Source organism: Neomonachus schauinslandi, chromosome 13, assembly GCF_002201575.2.
Source record: "Neomonachus schauinslandi chromosome 13, ASM220157v2, whole genome shotgun sequence".
In the NCBI taxonomy this organism is placed as follows: Eukaryota; Metazoa; Chordata; class Mammalia; order Carnivora; family Phocidae; genus Neomonachus; species Neomonachus schauinslandi.
Window position 1 is genome coordinate 3,726,544 of NC_058415.1, and position 23,889 is coordinate 3,750,432.

The following is a 23,889-nucleotide window of genomic DNA, read 5'->3' on the forward strand; positions in this document are numbered from 1 at the left end:
GAACACAAAGCTGTTTTGCTGCTTGTCCTGTTTCCCTGTGTGGTTTGCCACATGAAGAGGCCGTGAGAGGGATTGGTCACGTTCAGTGTGTTGTCCTGTTACTTCATTGTTTTTATTTCTCCTGCTTTTGGGACACCGTGGCTGGGTGTCCGGGGACCCGCTGGCTGCAACCCCACCCCCTCCCTTTGCAGGAGAGCAGGAGAGGGACGTGACCTGGTGACGCCTTGGACGGCATCCTGTGCTCACCAAGTCTTCACTCAACCCAGTTCATGTGTTAACAAGCACGTCCTCCCACCTAAGTCCCGCCCGGGCTGTGAACGTTCGTGTGTGCCAGGAGCCCTGTGGAGAGGCCGGGCAGATGCAGCCCTGCGTCCCCAGTCCAGGCTCGGCCCGCCTGCCACCTCCTTTCCTCCCTGGCCCCTGGGGGTGGACATGGCTAGCTCATCTCTCTGTTCAGCCCACGTGGAGTGTGAAATGCCGGCTTGTAGCAGATCTCTCAGCAGTTAGAGAGCTCACCTTCTCCAGGGAAGCTCTTTGCAATCCAGACTCACCCTCTCTGTGCTAGGCCTGCTGGGCCTGAGCTGGGGCGGGACCCCTGCTTCCGGAGCTGAGTCTGGGCCAGGCCTGAGGGCCGCATTTGGCAAGCTCAGGGTGTAGGTGAGCCGGAGCTCCCTCCGAGAAGCTAAACCTGCATCAGCTTTGGCCAGTCCCAGCGGGAGGCAGGAGAGGTGTAGACAGCCGAGGCCCTGGGGTCCTCGCAGTCCTGGGGTACACACTGGGCCCCGGAAGCGGACCCCCGCTCCCCTGAGCCACCTCTGCTGCTGCTTTTCTGGAGGAAAGAGACTTTCTTTTCCCAGAAAAATCACTTGCACATAGATGCTCAACAAACATAAGGAATACATGAATGATTTTTTTTTTAACGTTAAATTCACTTACAGTGGGCTGTTCGCTTATTTGCAACCAAATATGTTGAGAGTGAACATTTATGTTGACATCAAAGCACAGTATCTGTGAGTTGTGCTGATACGTCAAGGAAGAGGTATCGGGTTGGCTTAGAAGCAGGGTTCTCTTGTGGAGCCTGAAACTCCAGACGTTGGCTAAGAGACGTCTGTCTTTCCTCAGTGCATTGTTAGGGCCCACGAGTTCTGGAAGCATCATAAAAGGACTCAGGTTTGAAGGTTTGGATGATATTTTCAAGTATTGAAACTTCTCCTCTACTTCTAAATATTAGTAAAAAAAAAGTCACTTTCTCCAGCCTTAGATTTACTTTTTGTTTCTGGAAATGTGTGTCTCTGTATTCTGAGAAGCTGTGCTTTCCCCCAGATGCAGAACGGGGGAGCTTGGAGGAGATGGCGTTGCATGGCTCTGCCTGGGGAGACCGGGTCTGCAGCGGCGTGGCCAGCCGGCGGCCTCGGGGAGGCTGGGACAGTGTTGCGGGGTGGTGTCCCAGAGGGCTAGCCCGTATCGCTCAGGAAGTCGGTGGACACGGGCCTGACTCAGGCCGGGCGCCACAGGTGCTGTTTGTCTGTGGGCGGCCACTTCGTCTGTGTCCGCGTGTTTTGTCCCGCACGGCGAGATCCTGCTGTGGGAGGCAGCGCCCACCGCCCTCTGCAGAGCAGCCCGGGGTGGTTGTCTGGCTGCGTCTGCCCCTTGCACCTGCCCAGGCCGGGTCATCTGCCATAACTAATCAGCCAGCCCCTGCCCAGCCCAGGAAGCTCTATTGCCCCTGTAGACTGGGCTCTTTCCTCTTTCTTATGAAAATGAATCAAACCCACAGATGAGGTTGTTCCTTTTACGCAAGTCCCACACTGAGTTTTCTCAGCTTCAAGCTACAGAGGGAATTCCCAGGCAAATTTCTGTCGGGGCTGCTTTGCATTGAGGTAGCCGTGTAGCTCTGAGCGTCGTAAGCCAAGGTATCCTTTTCTTCCCCTCCACGGCCGGGCTCTGGCCAAAGTGGTCCCCAAATCTTCCCCAGAGTGCCATGCATTTCTGCCACTGTCACCTCAGTCCATATTCTTTGGGAAAGCTCTGGGGCGCAGTGATGCGAAATCAGCCGCCGTAGCCGGCTAAGCACTGATGGAGATGTTCTCTGCAGGAAGTGGGGGAAACAGCACCTGCAGGAACCACGGTTCAGCGGGTCTCCAGAAGAGCAGACATCTTCAAGCACTGGTCTGGGCCTCTGATAACCGGGACAGATAGGGCTTAATAAAAAACAGAAGTACAAAGACACAGCCCACCTCTTCACAGGCTAAAGTTAAAAGCACTGAAACAAACATGGATTTAGGGAACGTGGTCTTATCCCAAGGCAGCGTTGTGCGTCTCTATCCGGGGAGAGTGAGCAAAATCGGGTAGTCGGTCCTCATTACGTACAGACTCCACAGTTGTGAATTCACCTTCTCGCTGAATTGTTTTTGCAAGCCCCAGTCAGTACTCATCTCGTCTGCATGGTCATTTGTGGTCATGCTCAGAGCAGTGAGTCTCCTCACACGCCCGTGACGAATGGGAGGAACCCACAGGAGGAGTGTGAGGGGCAGTTTTAGCATGCACGTCGAGGGTAGGGACGTGCTTTGGCCACTGTGGAAAGGGCAGCATTCATTAGCTAGAAGCTCAACGTCAATCCTGGCGTGCTGAGGTCACCCACCTGGGGGACACCAAGCGCAGACTCAGGAGTGGCCTGTGCCCTGCTTGTTTACGTCCCCGCGGTGGTGGCATCAAAGCTGGCTACACTTTGAAGAGGGTCCTGGGTGAAATGGAACCATGTAGGCAAAGTGCCCAGGATGGTGAACGTCCTATAAGTAATGTCAAGTGAGGGAGGACCCTGCCCCAGGAGCAGGGCTGAGCAAGCATGCGAAGATCGCCCGGGGAAGCAGAAGTATTCTGCAAGCGGAGGGCGGCGGCGGGGGGGGGGGGGGCAGGCTGGAAGAGGAGAGGCAGGGAGTCAGGCAACCAGGTCCGCCCCCCGCGGGAGCGGGTGCCCTCAGGGAGCAGTGAGCCAGGAGGAGGTTGGACCCGTCCTCCAGGTTCTCTGATGCTGGGCTGTCAATGTATTGCCAAAGCAGCCTGCATTCACTGCAGAAACTCTAAAAAGGAGAGATGAGCATGTTTCCATCCAACAGGCATGTGAGAGCACTGGGAAGCCCCAGGGTGCTGGGGGTGCACGTCAACACTCCCAGACTTTGGAGCTCCCGTTTTAGGGCGGGAGGACCTGGCTCGTGGTGAAGGTGATGAGGGAAATAAACCCTTTCAGAAGCTAAAGATGAGTGGGGGCATGTCGTCAGCTCATGCCTCTCGGAGGAGGTGGAGGAGCAGAGACCACAGGCCGGAGAAGACCAGCCAGCCGGAGGAGGGCGGGTTGGCTGGACGCAGTGAGCACAGGTGTAAGTGGGCAAGATGAGGAGCGGCTCAGGCCAGACCAGGTAGGGTTTGGGATGTGGCGGGGACAGGGAGGTGGCTCGCCAACATCACCCTGCCCGCCATGTAGGGAGCAGACCGTGAGGAGGGCAGGTGGTGGGGAGAATTGGGCCAGACCCAGCAACGTGCTTTCACCAGGGTGGCGTTGGGGCAGATGGTGAGAAGCCATGGCTTTGGGATGTACTTGGAGGAAAACTGACGAGAGCTCCCCGGAGAGCACCTGATCCAGCCTCCTGCACGGAGCTCAGACGCACCCGGGAGCGAGCACGCCGTCTCCTGACTCCATGGGTTAGTGCGCTGTGACAGGGAGGGGTCTGCAAACTGCAGGGTCTCGTCCCCAGCAGCTGCCTAGGGCCGTGGTCCTACCAGTTAGGACAGGCTGAGGGACGAGGTGTCTGAGCAGCCGAAGCCCCCTTCGGGCACGTGAAGTTGAGTTGCTTGTTGGACATTCAGGTGGAAACGTCAGGTGAGCAGCGTTCAGGTCAGGAGCTCGGCACAGGTGGGTGTGGGATCGGTGGGCATTGCCGGTATCGGAGGCCGTGTGCAGGAAGAAGGTGAGGCTGGAGCCCCAGCCCCAGCACCGGCTTGCAGAGTAAGTGAAGGAAGGAGCCATGGAAGAGGGGTCGGCAAAGAAGAGAGACTGACCCGCTGAGGCAGGACCGCTGGGCTCCATCCAGTGCTCCCGAAGGTCAAGCCAGATATAGCAGGCGGGTGACCTTGGGTTTGGCCACTGGGTGACGTTGGCAAGAGCGTGGGCAGAGGACGTCGGCGGGAGAGCAGAGGGACGGTGCGGGGGTTTGGACAGTTACAGAGCAGAGGTGGTTAAGGCCACCCACGGACCTTCCAGCCCGGCTCTCCCTCCCACTCCTGACGTGGGCAGGTTTGCCTGTGCGTGTGGGTATCAGCTTCTGCAAGCAGAATTCAATTACTCTGTACGCATTATTTTGAAATCTGCTTTTATTAATCAGCCAATATTTGTGGCCACCCACCTCATGCCAGGAGCGGTTTTGGGCACCCAGAAGGGGCGGTGAGCACAGGCATCTCCGTGTTGGTCCCAAAGCCGGCATGCTGGTGGGGGGGCAGATGGGAAGCACACTCGCGGGAAGGTAGGACGTGGGAAGGGATTGTGTGGCCTGTGGAGTTGAGCTGGGGAGGGGAGGGGAGGGGATGAAGCAGCAGAGTGGGAGATGCCCCAGGCATCACAAGACATTATTTCATGTCATAAAACGTTTTTCTGTCACGAACTGCACGTTGAACCTGGGTCATAAAAAGGCCCCTGAGGGGTCAGTGAGGCTGCCATGCTTTGAGGAGCTCACCCCGCAACATCCTGCAGCCTAACCTCATTGAAAAGTTGGGTGCACACACGCACGCTGGCCGAGGTATGGGGGGTACCGGGGGTCCGCTCTGTGGGATCCAGAGGGCCCCTCGGTTTCTCAGTTTCGAGCTTTTGAATAAAGTGGTTTCACACGTGGAGAAAAGTAACTGGGAATGTTAAAATAGACAAAAGTCCATGGGGGTTAAATGCAGTCTGAGCTGCAGACTGTCCCTGGGGTTGGAGGAAAAGGCAGATTTGGCCGGAAAACAGGGCGGGGGGGGGGGGGGGGGGGGGGCTGAGTCGATGGGCACAGTGATGGAGGAAGGTGCACAGCGGGGAAGCCAGCTCCGTGGAAGGCACTGCCGGTCGGTGGGGGGCGCATGGTGAACCAGTGCCAGTGTCCGGAAAGCAGGTGAGGACAGCAGTGTGGTGATGAGCCCAGGGGACGCCGGCTGGAACGAGGGGGCCTGTGCGGTGCAGAGGAGGTTGGAGACCAGGAGAAGGCCAGGTGGGTGCTGGGGGGAGCATGAACAGGCATCACGGACCGTGTTCGTGCCCCAAACGAAGTAGCCCAAGCCTGTGCCCTAATTGTTCTTGCTGGAGCCCGGGTCAGAAGCACCACCACCGGACAAATGCGCCCCGTGTCCCCTGTGGCAAGTCACCCCCCAGGAAAGAGCTGCTCAGCTGACATGTGCCACCTGCCTGGGGACGAGTCTGAGCTCCATCAGGGCCATGCAGGAGCATCCCCGCTCGCGCCTGGGGGGCGGGCCCCGTTCAGTCTTACGTGATGCCCTTCCACGCACCCATCACGCCGGAGCGCCAAGCCCGATGCACATAACCACAAACCAGTGAATTTTGGGAAAGGATAGTCGTGTTGTTAGGACTTACCCAAATTAAAAAGTACTTGTTCGCATTTAAAGTAGTGTTCTTGAGGACTCACGGGTTTCAGCGGAGGCTAACGGTGGGACAGGTCTGCAGGTGGGTCTGCAGGAGAGGACAGCTGTGGCCCGTGGACTGTGCGTTGAGGGACGAGGCTGCCAGGCCAGGAGGGCCAGGGCGTGCTGGAAGGGCCGTGGGGCTCCTGGGCAGGCAGGTGGAGGGGGCGTAGGAGGGCACAGGATGCCGGCCAGCGTGTGCAGCTGGGGATGATGTGTGAGGCCAGACAGCAATAATGGAGAGAAAGGAGCACACCCCAAAGCCACTTGAAAAACAAGCCTGAAAGAACACAAGGACCATGGGATCCTGGCTGGGGCGGCCCCCAGGCCGGGGAAGGCCGACGGGCAGCACGTGGGGGTCTCAGCCTCAGGTACGGCGAGGGGCACACCATCCGCACCACCGAGATTGTTGGCGCTGGAGCGCCACATTTTGACAGAGCCCGGATCATGCGCCGCGCGTGGAAGTGGGCAGCGCTGGGCTGCAGGCAGACAAGCTGGGCATGCACGCAGGTGGTGGGGGCCCCGGGAGCTCCATGGCAGGGACACGGCCGGGTGCAAGGAAGGTGTGCTCAGGGTCCTAGCTGATGGCGGGCAGTGGCCCAAGTTGGGACACGAGTGTTCCAGGAGGATTAGCCGAGAAGGAAGAAGACTCGGAAGAGAAATCCTGCTTCTTCCCAGAGAGGTCTTTTTGTTAATGGCATCCTCAGACTTAGGTGCAGCTATGGACGGCACGGAACAAAGCAAACCTGGCCGAGAGAGGAAGTATTAGAACCTTGGACAGGGAAAAACTGATGGTTGGTCGTCGAATGCGAAAGAGGAAGCTAGAAAATTGTTTATATCATTAACTTATAAAAAAAAAAAACTGATGGTTTTTGGGGGGCTTACTCAGGAGGATGGATTTGGCAGTTCTGCCTGGAGAAAATCGCTACCTCCATCAGTCAGGTGTTCTTATGTTTTATCACTGCTTGTAGGAAAATCCGTATCATGGAGAAGCTGTTTGGCACGGCTCTGTGTGTGTTCGTGTGCATTTGAGTGTGACACAAAGGGGCATTCATTTTTCTCCCTAGGTATACAGATGGAGGTACCTAGGTAGTTTTCCGTTGGTGACAAGCCCTTTTGGTTAAAATATACACTTCTTTGGATATTTTTGGAATTGGCAGCACATACACCCTTCTCATCTACTGCCACAACCGAGGGAAAACACTCTCCCAGTTAAAGATGCGTCCTCTGTCTTCGCGCTTCCCCCCGAAGTGTGTGTCCGTGCGGTGCGGAAGCGTCTCCTCTGTGACAGATGTCCTCATCACATGTGGACCCTGCACTCTTTCTTTAATATCCGCCACGCAGATGGTGCGTGGTGGGCGCTGGGAAGTGGTCTGGGGAAGCACAGGGAAGGAACCGCCTGAGGCCGGGGGCTCTGAAAGGCCAGCCGTCTTCAGCCTCCGGGCAGCGGCTTGCGGGCCTCCCCCTGAAGGTGCGTGGGCCGTGGTGCGCACCATCCCCATCTTACGTGGTACGTGAGCGTGGCTCGTTTTGGGGCTGTCTGGTGTCGGTCTGCCAGACTAGACCACTAGAACCCGGCGTCCAGGCACAAGAGTGTCCGGGACCCGGCCCGGGTTTCGGAGGGTCGGTGCTTTAGCCACTGTCCTTGCCGCCCCAGGCCTGACCGATGTCCCATCTTTTTTTTTCTTGCCAGGAAGACCCCCGCGCGTGCCCCCAGCCCGTGACTGACGGGGACGCGCCAGCATGGCGGGGAGCATGGCCGACAGCGCCAACCACCTGCCCTTCTTCTTCGGCAACATCACCCGGGAGGAGGCAGAGGACTACCTGGTCCAGGGGGGCATGAGCGACGGGCTGTACCTGCTGCGTCAGAGCCGCAATTACCTGGGCGGCTTCGCGCTGTCGGTGGCGCATGGGAGGAAGGCGCACCACTACGCCATCGAGCGCGAGATGAACGGCACCTACGCCATCGCGGGCGGCAGGACGCACGGCAGCCCGGCCGAGCTCTGCCGCTACCACACCCAGGAGTCCGACGGCCTCGTCTGCCTCCTCAAGGAGCCCTTCCACCGGCCGCCCGGGGTGCAGCCCAAGACAGGCCCGTTCGAGGACCTGAAGGAGAGCCTCATCCGGGACTACGTGAAGCAGACCTGGAACCTGCAGGTGCGCCCCGGTCCCGGGCCGGCCGCGTCTCCCTGCTCAGCGGCGCGGGCCAGGGGTGTCCGGCTGCGGGGGGCGCAGCTCCCCTCACCCGGGGGCCCTCCCACCAGCGATGCGGGTCACCCAGTCACCCCGCTCATGCGGGGCGCCCTAGACAGCCCTCCCGGGTGTCTGGTGTTTTTATGCCCCCGAGGGCGTCGCTCTGTTCAAGCTGATGGGCTCTTGATCCTGTAGCTTCCTAAGGTGTCTCCAGCAGAACGTTCTGGGTGAGCACGCATGTAGCTGCAGCAGCCCGTGGATGGAGGGCTGCCTGACACTCCCTCCCGCACCCTGTCGCTCACCTGCCTGCTACCTGGTGGTGGGCACTTAATGCCGCTCAGGACTTCCCTCTGCCCATCGTTCCCAGCCTCTGGGCAGGATATCCGCCACAGGGGAACCCGTTGGGCTGGCCACAGGGACGGTGCGTGGGTTTCATGAGTACACGGTGACACGTTGTCATCCGGAAAGGCCCCAGGGCAGGGTGGCGGGGGAACAGCTCAGTTCCTGCCACACTCTTAGCAGCCCCTGATGTCAGGAGCCACCGGGCTGGCTGAGGGTCTCCTGCGCGGACCTGTGTGTTCAGACATCTCTCTTGCGTTTCCCGTTCTGTCACAGATGTGTGACAGAACAGGTTTTTTGAGGATTTTACACGGGGACTGCTTTTCCCTCCTCGAATGGGGTCTACGGGAATTCACCCTTGCAGACAGATAGCAGTACCCTGGTCAGCAGTTGTTGTTAGTATTATCGGATAGGCCTTAGACCATCTTTTTATCTTTTTTTTAAAGTCAGATCAGATTTATGGAGGTGTAGTTTATACAGGGTAAAATTAAGCTTTCTAGGTGTACAGTTTTGTGATTTTTGACCAATGCAGAGCACCACGTAGGTCCCACTGCAGTCAAGATAAGTTACCCCCACCCCAGCCCCCAGGGGCCACCCCACCTGCTTTCTGTCCCTACAGTGTTGCCTTTTCCAGAATGTCATCTATGAAGGGACACACACATCCCCTCGTTTGGACTCATTATATTTTTATTTTTACTTCTTCTTGTCCTTCTTTAACATCCAATAACCCAACACGGGGTCTTCATTTACAGCTGGGGAGAATACCTCTGTTTCTCCCACTAAGCTCGGTCGGGAGGGGACCTCACCCAGCTGTCAGCCCCCTCCCGGTTTTGTTTTCCACATTGTCACAGTTCACGTCCTCCGTGCCCTGTGGCCACATCCACAGGTACGGGCAGCAGAGTGAGCGCTGGGAGGAGGCCTCGGTGGGCAGATGGGAAAGCCTCGTCTCCTTTGTGGCACGCACCCTGGGGCTCCTGAGCTGTAGACGGAGGGTCGTCGGGTTCTGATGCAGAGCCATCAGTTTAGTGCAGGGCTGCGATCCACGGGGGCAGGAGGCCTGGTCTCTGGACCTCAGGGATCGTGCCAGATGGTTTCTAAAGCCCCGTCCGGCTTCAAAAGGCCAAGCTCTAAACTCTACGTTGTTACTTATATACTCAAAGGTACTTAAATCATGTATAAGGAGCTTACAGTTTTCTTTATGGTGAATGAATGAATGACCACGTCAGGACTCGGAACAGATTAGAAATGATTCCTACGTCTTTTTCTCATTTTTACTTAGTAATGCTCTGCGCCCTTCTCGTTGCAGGGTCAGGCTCTGGAGCAGGCCATCATCAGCCAGAAGCCTCAGCTGGAGAAGCTGATCGCCACCACGGCCCACGAAAAAATGCCCTGGTTCCACGGGAAAATCTCACGGGTTGAATCTGAGCAAATTGTCATGATAGGATCCAAGACAAATGGAAAATTTCTGTAAGTATGGTGTCTTTTCCCCTCACCTCCTACTGCTGGGCCCGTGCAGACGGTCGGGGTAACTCAGCTTCCCCATTACTGGAGCCCACGTGGCCCGGGGAAGATTTACGTGCTGTCATCTGACAACACGCACGCGGGCCCGCCATAAAGACGCTCCCAAAGCCATCCCTTGTCGTTGTGTGAGTTTTGCCCAGTGAGACCCCAAAGCAAACGCTCTTCTTGGGTACTGAGGGACGTAAGAGTTAAAGAAATGTTATTCCGCCATGTGTTTTGCTTTTTGCGGCAAAGACAAGATACATAATGACATCTGTGGCTATCCTTCGGAAGTAACAACACCGCAGCTCATTCACTCACAGCCCCCACCCCCAAGATCTCAGGCTTTATTCTCTTGTGTCACTTGGAACTAAATGGCAGGAGGGCAGATATCAAAGAAAATATGCTGAGCATTTGAGCGGTTTCCTGTGACGGATTTGATCACACGCAGGTCTGTGGATGTCAGCCTTACAAATGCAGACATGAGGTGTGCATCCCCAGCTCTGTTCATTGTCACCCTAGCGACCGATGGGCCTCAGGCCTCGAGAACCTGGGGACGGGGGCCCCCTCGGCGCAGGGTCAGCAGTCGCGGATGGCACGGGGCCGTCTTAAACGGCTGTCAGCCATACCCCCCGGCGTGCTGTGGCCGAGCTAACACCCCGGCGTGGCTGGCGGGGCACGCTCACCTCTTGTCACTGCTCAGTGACCCTCCAGAACGGAGTAGCCGGCTTGGCACGCGGTGGGAGCTGGGGTGGCAATTCAGTGGGTGCAGTGGCAGCCTCGAGCAGAAATCCTGCGGGAGACAGTTTTCCCTCGTGTGGCACCTGTCTGCTCATTTCCTCCTGAGGTTCGGACCTTTACCATCTTCTTAGGGGTAATTTGCAACACAAATGTCGTGGGACCGTGCATGTCCCACGCACCAGCATCTTGGTGCGTGAAGTCAGCCCCGAGTGGTCTAATCCGAAGAGTGATCGAGGCCTCTCGCCTTCTCGCTGGGTCAGACACCAGCTCCCAGGCTCGCTGGGGACCAGCTGTGGTCAGAACCGGCTGCCTGCTCCCCACTCACACGGGGGCCCCTGGGACAGCTGAAGGCTCAGCTGTGGGTTCCTTCCCTGGCAGCGTTCTCACACTTCATCCACGCTTCCCTATAGAATGTCGTTCCTGCCCACTTTCCAGTCCTGGGGTTGCCTCACCCGTCCATGAGGCAATGTCCATTAGAACCTACAGTTGTGGGGACTTCCGGCTCCAGTCTGCACTTAGAGACGGAGCCACAGAACCATCTGCCTCCTGAGCTAGCCTCTCAGTGGGGAGAACGGACACCATACGGTAGGCTGGTGCACAGAAGTGAAGGGATGGAGCACGCCGCGGCGGGGGTATCAGGTTCTGTTTTCTGCTGAGACGAGGGGCCCTGCTTCAGGGAGACCCTCGAGCAGAGACCTGGAGGCCGTGGGGAGCCGTTGGTGGGGAGCAGCGTGTGCCCTGGGCAGGGCGGGCCTCAGAGGGCTGGTGGGCACCAGCAGTTAGTCCGTGCACCTTTGGAAAGTGTTAGGGCAGTCCTGGCTGAAGCTCGGGGGGACCCGTCTGTCTGGGTGTAAGAAAGAGTCCGTACAGGGCGCCTGGGTGGCTCAGTTGGTTGGGCGACTGCCTTCAGCTCAGGTCATGATCCTGGAGTCCCCGGATCGAGTCCCGCATCGGGCTCCCTGCTCGGCAGGGAGTCTGCTTCACCCTCTGACCCTCCCCACTCTCATGCTCTCTCTATCTCATTCTCTCTCTCAAATAAATAAATAAAATCTTTATAAAAAAAAAAAAAAAAAAAAAAAAAAAAAAAGAAAGAGTCCGTACAGAGGTTCAAGAGTGAGCACACTCAGAGGCCACTCGGTGCACATTCATACATACTTGAACCAAAGTGCGATGTTCATTTTTCTGTAGATTTCTGGGCCTCTGCCTTCTCATGCCTGAGCACAGGAACTGTGCATGACGCCTGTTGGAAGACAGAGTGGCGTGGGAGCTAGTGCGTGGCCCAGCTGTGTGGCCCTGCCACGTGGCCTTGCTCCGTGGCCCTGTGCTGTGGCCCTGCTCCGTGGCCCTGCCGCGTGGCCCTGTGTTGTGCTCTGTGCACCTGGCTCTGGTGAAGGCCAGGGCTCTGGGTCTCTTCCTGCAGACGTGGCCTCATTGTGAGCGCGTCTCCTCCATGCCCTCCGGTGTCCCTGGCACAGGCTTCAGTGAGGAGGGAGGCAGGGTTTCGGGTGGCGATGGCCACGTGAGATGCTGCACTTGGCAATCAGGCCTCACGTCAACCCTGTTTCCCGATGTTTTCGGTTCCTTGTCCAATCTCACCTTGGGGCCTGATTTGCCCCACGTGGGCCAGAGCTTCGCTCTCTGCGTTGCTGGTTTCCTACACTGGTCCGTTCCCAGTTCTTCTAGGACATGGTCTGGCTGCAGTCCGTGGCCTGCTGCACGCGCCCCACCCCCCTGGTCCCCTCCCCACTGCCTTGCTCAGGGGTACTTGTTCCTGGCACAACCCCGTCTGAGACCGGCCAAGGCCAGCCTTCCCTCCCTGGGGCCCCTGGAGCACCTGGCAGAATGACAAAAACCAAGGAGGTTCTCAGATCCTGAAACAGAACCTCATTTCTGTGGGTCTGAATGCTGGGCATCACGAACTGGATTTAAGATAATTTAATGCATGTCAGCATGTTGGGCATCACGTCTAGCACTTTGTAGATGGTTAATAAATACAGATCTTCCTCAACGTGTGATGCGTGACATCCTGATCAACCCTTATTAGGTAGAAAATATAATAAGTCAAAAATGTGTTTAATGCCCCCACGCTACTGAACAAACACCATGGCCGAGCCTAGCCCACCCACCGTGAATGCGCTCAGAACACTTCACGTGAGCATACGGTTGGGCTAAATCATTGACATGAAGCTTATCTGATAGGTGTTGACTGTCTCATGTGATTTATGAAATGCTGTGTGGAAAATGATGGAACGGTTGATCGTCCACCCTCCCGATGGCGCGGCTGCCTGGGGGCTGGAGCTGCCCCACCCAGCATCGCAGAGAGGACCGCACCTACGCACATCACCCATCCGGGGGGAGATCCACATTCAAAATCTGAAGTATGGTTTCTACCGATTTCGTATCACTTTCTCTCCACCGCCGTAAAGTTGAAAAATCACAAGACGAACCAAATCATGAATTGGGGACTCTACAAGCCGGTTTGGGGTCTTGAACAAACAGGCAGCCGAGGCCCAGGGACGCCGTTGGGCAACGCTGAAGGCTTGCCATTTCCATGTAGAGAACAACATGGAGGGTCAAATGGGGAAGTGCAAGAGTTCATTCTGGAACCTCTGATTTGCATTTATGGTTCAGTGTGGCAAGACCCCTCTCTTGGGAAAACACATGCCCCTGCCACCCATTGAAGACATGGATGGGAAGTCAGCATGTTTCGAAACATGTGAGGCCTGCGTGAGGTTGTGAATCTTCACCAGTATGGCTCAAGACGCAGGAGATAAATCCCAGAAACGCCCATCCCACCAGGCTGGGGCATGTCGGGCGGATGCTGGCCCACTCTGGTCCAGTTTTCTCTCCTCATGAATCAGGGTGTAAAGTCCATGTGCAGGGCAGAACACTTGGACCAGAAGGGACCTTACTGCTCGTGGGTGTAAATCCTGGATTTTCTGAAGGGGGACCTAGGCACAAGGGAGCCTGCCCACGGTTGTCAGGCAAGTAGGAGATGAGAATCCGGATCCAGGGTCCGGAGGGGTCTGGGCTGAGGCAAGTACAGGAACTCACTACCAGCAGCTCGCTGCTCACCCCCACTCCCCATGCAAGGCGTGGCGCCAGGGCGTGTCCACAGGAAATGTCGGCTCTCCCCTGTCTCTCTCCTGTCCACACAGCCTGCCGGGACCACACAGCGGTGACTTTGAAAAGTCAGGCGTCTGGGTCTTTGCACTGTGCTCGAAGAATAAAGGGTATGAGTGTGAAGGTCTGTACCGCAGAGATGGATGGTGTGGGTCTATAGACCCTCTTGTGGGGCATCATCTGCGGTGTTTCTAGGGATGATTATTCATCACCTACTGTTATGGGCTGGATGCTTATGTCCTCCCCAAATTCATGTGGTAAGCCCTAGCTGGTGTAGCAGTGTTTGGAGGTGGGCCTCTGAAGGTGGGTGGGGTTAGAGGAGGTCGTGAGGGTGGGCCATGAGAGGTTTGGGTTAGTGCCCTTTGGGGGAGAGGAGGCTGGAGGTGTCCGTGTGTGCATGAACCAGGCCCTGGCCCTGTGAGCACGCAGCCAGATGGTGGCACCGACTTGCCAGCCAGGAAGCGGGCTCTCACCAGACCCAGAATTGACTGCACCTTGATCTTGGACTTCTGGTCTCCAGAGCCTTGAGAAAGAGATGTCAGCACTTAAGCTGGTATTCTAAGACACCTGTTCGGGTCTGGGGTCTGGCCGGCCACACGTGAGGACAGGGACCCTCCCGGTACCTGCCTGCCCCCCCCCCCCAGCCACGGTCCTGTGGGTAGGGGTCAGAGTTCTGCCTCCGTGGTGACCCCAGGGACCAGGGCTCTGCTGGGGGAGGGCAGCCCCTCCGCTTTCTGAAGCCTCCCATGATGACATGGTTTGTCGCTTTGAGAAACTAGTCACAGCTCAGGTATAACTGAAAAATGAATTTGTTAGAAAAGATAAACAACTTATTTTCCAAAAATTACATATCCCTCTCCTCCAAAGGAAGGACCCAGGATTGGTGGGGTAAAGCATACACAGTTTGGAGATCCTCTTTTAAAAAAATACAAAGTTGGGTACAAAACATATTTTTTATTTTATTTTATTTCTTTTAAAGATTTTATTTATTTGACAGAGAGACACAGCGAGAGAGGGAACACAAGCAGGGGGAGTGGGAGAGGGAGAAGCAGGCTTCCCGCCGAGCAGGGAGCCCGATGCGGGGCTCGATCCCAGGACCCCGGGATCACGACCTGAGCCGAAGGCAGACGCTTAACGACTGAGCCACCCAGGCTCCCCAAAACATATTTTTTAGAATAAGAAAAGAACTGCAATATATTACAATTTTTTTAAGCTGGGAAATAGGGCAAACATACAAAATTTAGAAAACAGTAATGTAATCTTTGACCTATCTGCCTGCCACCGTTCTGGGCTAAGGGACATTTAAATGTGCCCTGAGCAGTGAGGAGAGCAGAGTTAGTGCAGAATGAAAGAAGTGCAAAGGGGGGGGGGGGCAGCAGGAAGTGTTGGTGCAACAAGGCTGTGCAAGCCTTGGGGGCCAACATGGTGACCTGAGCGTGGCCTGGCCAGGAGCGGAGGCTGGAGCGACAAGCAGGCAGACAGGACAGGAAGCCCTTCCTCATCTGAAGGGCGGCCTCTGAGCAGGTGCCAAGTAGGAGTGCAGCTTGCCCTCCAGACACCCTTTCCAGCCCCCCTGGAACAGCAGATCCCCCTGTGTGGCATGCTCTTAAGTGCCTTGCATCTGAAATTCAGGTGCCCCCCGACATTCTCCCCCTGTCCCTTCCAGGGAGAAACAGACACTTTCATCTGAATCATTAGCCATTTCCAGGTAGAGTGTGATACTTCCGTTGTTTCTGCCTTTCCTTCCCGCCCCTCCCATGCCCTTCTCCATCATCCCTCCCTTACACACCCGTGCACGCTCTTGCACTCACGCCTCTCCCGTTCCTGGCTCCGTGGGTCCCCCTGCAGGTAAAGCAGGGGCAGCATGCGTGGAGGGCCCAGTGAAGGTGTACAGCATTCTGTGCACAAATGGGGACTAGAAGGTTCAGTGAAGGTGGCGGTCAGTCCATGCAGAATTAGGGGTGCGCACACATCAGAGCGCTGTGGCCTTCATGTAGGATGGACCCGGCGTGGGGATAACAGCCTGTCACCCTTGAATATTAGACAGTTTATTCCTTCAGAGGCTCCTATTAAATACATAGTAGACCTTAATCTATCCCCTATATGGTTCCTTATCTTCTATCGTCTTTTCTCTGCGTGCTGGACTGTGTGATGTCTTCTGAGTTGTTTTCCAGTTCCCTGAATATCCCTCCATCTGTGTCTAATCTGCTTTTAAACTCAACCACTGATTCTTTTTTCCCCACCAATGACATTTTCTTTTTAATTTGTAGCTGTTCAGTTTGTGGTAGGGCTTGTTTCCCAGATATTCCTGAGCATGTTTAGAGTGGCTCACTGCCTGGCCGCGTGTGTGATGCCATCCTGTGTTTCCTTGAACACTTCATGTGTAGTCAACTGATCTTCCAGTGATTGACAATTCCTATATGAAATGCCTTGGGGGCACAAATCTCTGTCTCCTCTGCTCTTTCCCTCCCTCCCCTGGTTCTCATGACTCATGCTTGCTTAGGTCTTCATGATCTTTTCGAGCTCATGTTTGATTGATCCACGCCTCTGGGGATCCTGAGTGTCCTATGTTGGGAATGCGGCCTTCCAGAGTTGGAGAGGACTTCTTCTTCAGGTCCTACTTTAAGCGGGACTCTCAGGGGCTCAGGTCCTGGGCCCACCTGGCCCAGGATGCCGCCCCGTCCACTGCGGCACTGATGCTGGTGTTTGCCCTTAGACCAAACTCACATTTTTTGTTGTTGTTCTTATTTAATACCACTTACTTTCCCCTGCTCAAGTTTCAAGTCCCTTTTTGTTATAGACTTAAATTCCAAAAGCAAAGTGTGGTTTTTTAGAAAAACCCTTACTCTTGTTCACTGATGCGTGAGATTGCTTGTGGCTGGCCTGAGCCCCACGTGCCGCGATGAGCGCCTAGGGCTGCTGCGCCCTCACTGGACAGGGGAGGCCGTGTTATCTGACGTGTGTGGTTCTGTGGGTCCAGGTCAGCGTCGAGGCACGGCCTGTCTGAAGTAAGAGCTCCAGGGGGCTGTGGACTGGTGTATCAGCTCATCAATCTGACCCAGGCCTCCGTGAAGCTGGACGAGGGGGAGTGTGACCGAGTTCCGCCTCACGAACTAGAGCAGAGGGAGAGACAAAGGGCTCGGGTGGGGACCCGTGTTCTGTGCTGGTCCCACTTTGCATGGAATGTGCACCTGTGTCCTTTTGCTATGGAGCAAGGCAGCGGTGCCCAGAGGGTGCGTTTTCTTGTGTCTTTCATGGATCAGTAGGGCTCCTGCTTCGGGCTCAGAGGGCCACTCACAGAACTCCCTCCCTGCGCTCCTGCTCTGCTCCCCGGAAGCCACCGCTCTGCAGACGGTTGGCCGAGGACTGGCCCGAGGCCACACGCAGGACGGTGTCCATGCTGGACAGGAGGGGCAGGCCCCGGGGGAGCCCTCCCTGTGTGTCCACACAGCCCACCCCAGCCACAGTGACTGTCCCGTGCCCTCCCAGCCCTCCTTCCCCTCCGGCCAGCCACGCTCCGTGCCGCCGTGGAAACAGCGCACAGTGAGAACGGAGGGGTGGCAGGGCTGTGCCCTGCTCTCGTGCTCTGTCTGCAGCAGACACAGGACCTGGAGGTGGGTGTGGGGGGCTCGAGGGTCCCTCCAGCTCCTGGGTCGTCCCTTCCCCTCCAGGGCCTGGGCCTCCCCAGCACACAAGTGCCTCTGACTTAGGAGGCCAGGGGAGGGTGGACAAGGGGCTCAGTGCCTCCGGGCTGGGGCCGCAGGATGGACACTACCCCCACCTCCCTGGGCCAAGTGCTTTGGCGTCTGTGAGACACAAGGCCGTGAGCCCGAGGCCTCCACCCACGGCGGCGGGGTGGCTCCCCTGCCCTCTGACCCAGGAGGGTCGCCGTGCCTCGTGGCATCGAGAGGGGCTTAAGGCCAGTTAGGATGCCTTCGCATCCTCGCCACCGTCCAAAGCTCAGAGATCCCACACTCCATGATAGCAAAACGCAAGCGCCTTGTGAGCTCACTCCTTCCAGGAGCCTCGCTGGGAAGAACAGTCCCGAGGCTAGTTGAGCCCGGGGCCAGGAGGGAGGGGAGGGGGCTATCTTCCCCTCGTCGGGGGTCTGTGTGGTGGTTGTGCAGGGCCACAAAGAGCACTCGGAGGAGTGGGGGTGGGGGCAGGAGGAGGGGCTACCTCAGTTTCCCCAGCTGCAGCCTTCCAAGTGTGCTGGATTAAAAAGAACCCCACCCGGGCGCTGCCTGAAGCCCGCAGACACTTCATAGCGGCCTGCCCTGACCGTCACCCGGACTCTGCTCTTTGCCACCTACAGAGGCTGGGCCTGTGGCTTTCCCTTGTCTGCGCTCGCTTCCTGCCCGCTGCCAGGGGCGGGGGGGGGCGCGCTGCGAGGCAGCAGGCCTGCCGTCCAGGGAGCGCGCTCCCCAGGGTAGCCTCATCCTGGGCGCTGGCGCAGGCTGCCCGGCCGGAGCTCCCGGACAGAGGGACTCCCCTCCAGGACGCATGCCCCGGGCCGTGGTGGGGGGGGTGCCTTCGCAGACATCACTTGTCCAGAAGCAAGACACGCTCTCTTTCCGACGTGCACCAGATCTCTTTCCATCCCGTCTTTGCCGCGAAATCGAACACGCGCGAAGCCGTGCATCGCTCCGTAGGTGCACATTCACCACGGTTCACAAGGCAAACAGCCGCAGCGTGGAGACGGCAAGCGCCCCCCTCACAGGACGTCCGCCCCACTCACACCTCCAGGACACCACTTCCTGGATGCTCATGTCCGGCGGACCCTTTGGGTTTTCTTTTTTCTTCTTTTTTGGTTTTATCACCTAGGACCTAGGTGTACATCTCTAAACAAACCATTTGCTTTAGCCTGCTTGGGACCCTGTGATTACAGGACTGTGGCCTGTGCCTTATGCCCATGACAGGGGCCTGTGTTTGCTGTTTGTCCTCCTCAGTGTCCTGTGATATTCCATCACATGAATGCCCCAGCATTTATGTGCTCGTTCTGCACGTGGTGAGCATGGTAGGTTGGGTATGGGTTTTTGGCTATCACAGATAAGGCTGCTGGTGAACACAGCAGCATACTTTCTGGATGTGGAGGGCATAAGCGTTGTGGATCTTACAAAAGATACAGAGAAAGATGTAGCTATAGAGTGGATTTCTGAGGACTGAACAGGTGTGGTCTCCGTAGAGAATTCCAGCCTGTCTCCCGAAATGGTCAGACTCACACTCCCAGCCGCAGAGCAGAGGGACCCGTCGCCCCGCTCTCCGGCAGCACTTAGGATTAGCAACCTTTTTAATTTTTGCTGGTGTGAAGGGTGTGCGAGGGTATTTCCACTGTGGTCTTACTTGGCCTTTTTTCAGATTTCTGAGGAGGGGATTGCACGAGCTCACTGGGCAATCTGCAATCCTCAGGCTCAGTTTTAACAAGAAAAGGCCAATGAAGGCTAGGGAGAGATGGAGTGGTGGGATTTGGGCATGAATTCAGAAAACCAGAGTTTGGATCCCTTTTCTTATTTCCAGGACCCTGAGGTCAAAGAGGGGAAACACTGTAAATCAAGGAGAATGATATTTTGGAACGGCCCATGGATATCATTCTCCTGAGGTCACCTGTCGTAAGTGTAGGCGTAAATTCTTAATGCTCGGTATTCGTTTTAGGCAGTTCTCTGTACCTCCAAGCTATCCTTTGTGGAGGGCACTAATGCTTATGAAATACATAAAATATGAATAGTCCCACATTCCACATTATAAGATAACTTCCTATCAAATAGACTGAGCTCCCCTCCCCTATGAAAATAGGTTTTACCTTTTCTGCGTAGCTGTTTTTTATTTTGACAGCAAGCAGCAGGCCTTAACGGGCTGTGGGACTGTGAAGACGCAGGTTCACACCTGGGGTGCTGACAGCTTGGTCGGGTTGGGAGGAAGGAGCTGTTTTCAAGGTGCAGAAGGTTTCGGAAGAGGCCGTGCTAAGGACACAGGGGGTCTGGGTGTGTCCAGAGCTGTGGGCTGTGGAGGGAACCCGTCCATCCTGCACGGCCAAGCACAACCACACGGGAATTTTATTCTTATTATTTTTTAAGATTTTACTTATTTATTTGTCAGAGAGAGAATGAGAAAGATCACAAATGGGGAGCGGCAGGCAGAGGGAGAAGCAGGCTCCCGGCTGAGCAGACAGCCCGATGAGGGACTCGATCCCAGGACCCTGGGATCATGACCTGAGCCGAAGGCAGATGCTTAACCAACTGAGCCACCCAGGCATCCTGGGGAAATTATTCTTTTTTTGGTGGGGGGGGGGGAATTATTCTTAAAACAGAGTTCCAGCTACACAACCCAGCTCGGCCCTCAGTCTCGGGCGACCTCTGGAGAGGAATCCACAGGCGAGAACAGTGCCAACACAGTTGTTTCCAGAGCCCATCGTGGGGGTGAGACCTCTTGCCACCCAGAGGCAGCTTCAGAAATCTTCCCAAAACCTGGAAATTCCATGCAGCTTGGCACTTTTGAACCCTTCCCAAAATGCAGTGCATTGGGGCACACACTAAACATTTTGGGGTCTCGGTTTCTTCGGGGCCAGAAAAGCTTTCTGGAAGCGTCCTGACTCACCCTCTCCCAGAGCCCCTGATTCCCAGGGCTTGAGTTGCTGCGGGGCTGAGGTGGGCGGGGGGAGAGTAAGAAGCTGCATTGGGGGAGGGACTTATGGCCAAGTCTTGCTCTGCAGTCCCCGCCGCCACCTGGATCTGCCCTCCCAAACCCCACGGGCCTTCTCCTGGGCCCTCTCCTCCCCGTGCGGCAGCGGGTGAGTGCTCGGCTCCCTGTTGGACCAACAAGTCCTATTCACAGGGAAGGGGGTGGCACCAAGGAGAGCCCGCAGGGGCATGGAAGCAGAGCCTGTGGGTCAGCACAGCCCAGCCCCGCCCTGCCCTCCTGCAACGGGAGATGTGAGGGGAGGCAGAAGGGCCCTGGGGAGTCGGGGCCCGCACCCCCTCTATGCTTACGAAACACCCCCACACCGCACCCCGGCAGCCGGCGGAGCGGCAGGTCTGGGACTGTGACCTCAGGGAAGAGAGGCGAGTGCAGAGACTCTCCGTGTCCCGTGGGTTCCCTGTGCTGGTGGCCTGACCGTGCGGCCGCTCCAGGTGAATGGAGACTCGCCCGCAGGGCCCAGGCTCCCCTGCTGTCCATCCAGGGGTCCAGCTGGGCCGTGGCCGTGACCCACCCGCCACCACGGCATTTCCTCGTCGCAAGCTGCTGGGGCCGCCGACCTGCCGGCCGGGCCTGTCTGGACACGGGGCCGAAGCCCTTGACCCCAGGCCGGGAGGGGCCGTTGCCTCCGCGGTGTGGGTGTGGCTGTGACACGCGGTCTCCTGTCTTGTAGGATCAGGGACAGGAACGACAACGGTTCTTATGCCCTGTGCTTGCTGCACGAGGGGAAGGTGCTGCATTACCGCATAGATAAGGACAAAACCGGGAAGCTCTCCATCCCCGACGGGAAGAAGTTCGACACGCTCTGGCAGGTAGGGGCCGTCCTCACGAAGGAGAAAGCCCACCTGGGTCCCTGCCCGACACCGACCCAGGCAGGGCTCCTTTCAACCCTCAGGTGCCTTGAAGCCCCGGGCGGGCTGGGGGGCGGGGACGACAGGTGGACGAGGCTCCAGAGGCCCAGGACCGCTCAGCTCTCCACACCACGGAGGTGCCCACGGAGAGCCGTGCTCACAGATGCCCAGGAGGCCCTGCCGTTTCTCCCTGTGTTCCAGACCGAGTATCAAGGGTCAGGTGCCTTGCTCGCTGCAGAAGGAATCTCTGTGAAATTAAGGCAACTTAGAAAGTAGGTCAGCACCGCCTGCGCGTGCTCAGGACGTTTTCAGCTCTGCTCTGAAAGGGTTTTATTCTTGACCCCACTATTAGGAAACCCCCAAACAGCTCCTAATTTGGGAGGCACATAGGGAGTGAGGAGCAGGGAACGGACGCCATCACACTTTCCTGAGGGCCGAGGTGGGCACACGCCGCTCATCTGCACTTACGTCATGGCTACGCATGGCCGAGGCCACACTGTACGTGCCACCCCAGCCCAGCACCCTATAAACAGCCGGGCCCGGCAGCGCAGTTTCCCTGTTTCCCTGAGAGTCGGGCGTTGCTGCCCTTGGTGGAATTCCTGACTTTGGAGAAGGAGCCAGCAAACCCCGAACCCAGCCTGGCCCCCAGCCTTTTTTTGTGTAGTTCTTGGAGAAGTGTTTTTTTCACTTCGAAGGATTCTTTAAAAAATAATAATAATAGTAAGTAAAAGGTTGTGTAACAGGGTACGCAAGCCTAAAATATCGCTATCTGGCCGGTTTGCTGACCCCTGCCCTTGAGGGGTATCCTGACAGGTTTGCCCACCTGCGGGCACCCTCATCCAGCACATTGTCGGAAACCACAAGATATTTGAGTGACACTGGAGCACTGGACGGGAAGCCTCTCTGCCTTAGGGACCCCGAGACTGGCAGCCTGAGAGCACGCGGTTGCATTCATCAGAGCAAGCTGAGCCCCGGTGTCAAGCATCTTAGGGCCGGTCACACTGCAACGTCTGCTTAGAGGGTAGATCTCACCACAATAAAAGACAATCCTTCCTGGAAGGATAAAATATATTCATTCAGGGGCGCCTGGCTGGCTCAGTAGGTAGAGCAGGCAACTCTTGATCTCAGTGTCGTGAGTTCAAGCCCACCTTGGAGTCTACTTTAAAAAAAAAAATAGATATATTTTTTTTCATTCAACAAAGATTGACCCAAGCAGGGAAGTTCTGAGAGGAGAGAAGATTCAGGAGCAGGGTCCTTAACTGGAAAAGTTACCAATAAACAGATAAGGAATAGATACCAGATATGAAGATTATGAAGATTCTAGGTTGTCCGAAGAGGAAATGTCTGTAAGAAAATGTGAAATACCAAGACTGTCTTCTTACTGTGTAATTTGGTTGAGATATATATAAATAAATCTATGTGCCATTACTTAAGTTTTGATGGACCAGTTGGACATCATGGGTCACAGTTTTCTGGGAGCCATTAGCCAAGGATGGCCACATTCTCTCAACAGAAGGCCCCCTTTCCCCATGTCCCAGCTCTGCTGTCTTCTCCCTGGAAGTCTTGGGCTGAATGACTTGGTCCCTCCGAGAAGCCATTGCCAACAACCCCCGTCAGCAGTCATTAATAATTAACAGTATATTGCGATTCCTTTACCTGCCTCTCCATCAAGAAAGGAAGTGCCTAAGGAGTAGGAAATGTATCTCATTCACCTTTGTTTGCCTTTGGTCCTGCCTTGGGGCCCAGAGGGTTTGTTGAATGAGTCTATGAAGGAATAAGTGTTGACATGCTGAATTTGTTTTTATAACATTACATAAATAAAGGAGAAATAAATAAGTGTAACTTGCTACCAAAAAAGGAAGGGAGGGAGGGACAGAGGGAAGGATGGAGGGGTGGATGGATGGATAGAGGGATGGATGGAGGGGTGGGTGTGTGGAGGAGTGGATGGATGGAGGGGTATAGGGAGGGTGGGGCAAAGTCCAGAGGGGAGCTGGTGAGTGGACTCCTGTCTAGGATGTGAGTGTGGAGCGGGAGAGGCATGAGGAGGGACCAGGACGACCTCCTGAGGAACCATGTTTTGTTGTTCAGGGGTATCCTCGAGTCACGTTTAAGGTGTGCAGGGGGAGTGGGCTGCTCCAGGATTTCCCTATTTCCTGCCTCTGATGTTTATGGCTCTTTCCTTCTTCCCTTTCAGCTAGTGGAGCATTACTCTTACAAACCAGACGGGCTATTAAGAGTTCTTACAGTTCCATGCCAGAAAATTGGTGGGCAGACAGGTGAGTTCCTGACCTTGGAGCCTCTGTCTCTGGGATCTTGACAATAATCAGCCTGGCTTTACAGTCAGCCTGTCCCAGATCTGGGTGGGATGAGGGCTTGTTTTTACCGGTTGATGAAAGATGACGTCGGGTCACTCCAGTTAATCACACTGTAGCTGATAGCTTTAACTGGAGAAAGCGGGTTAGTTCTAATTGCCCGGGTGAGGACGCTGAGTGGAGGAGGAGAAACTGCTTCTTGGGCAGGCTAGCTGACGGTCCAGCTGAGTGATCTGCACCCGGGCAGGGAGCCGCTGGGTGTTGGGGATTTAGCCATGACTGTCCACGCTCTTTCCACCCAGGAAACATCAACTTTGGAGCCCGCGCGCCCCTTCCAGGGGGCCATCCCGCGGTAAGTTATGAGAGCTGGGCCCGCGGTGGAGCGGCTGCATGCTAGAGCCGGGAAATCATGGGTTAGCGTACAGGATAGCCATGATTGTTGTTCCTGCCACCCTTGATAACCTGGGGCCGGGGAC

The 23,889-nt window shown here is 56.2% G+C and overlaps 1 protein-coding gene across 1 annotated transcript in view; it reads left to right on the forward strand.

Moving 5' to 3' along the window:
• Positions 1-23,889, forward strand: part of SYK (spleen associated tyrosine kinase) — a 76,015-nt gene that overhangs the window by 25,701 nt on the left and 26,425 nt on the right. The window contains exons 2-6 of the mRNA XM_021694340.2: positions 7,355-7,818; positions 9,500-9,660; positions 20,924-21,062; positions 23,296-23,377; positions 23,716-23,765. Coding sequence (XP_021550015.1) covers positions 7,405-7,818; positions 9,500-9,660; positions 20,924-21,062; positions 23,296-23,377; positions 23,716-23,765 — 846 coding nt within the window. The 5' untranslated portion in view covers positions 7,355-7,404. The remainder of the gene's footprint in view (positions 1-7,354; positions 7,819-9,499; positions 9,661-20,923; positions 21,063-23,295; positions 23,378-23,715; positions 23,766-23,889) is intronic.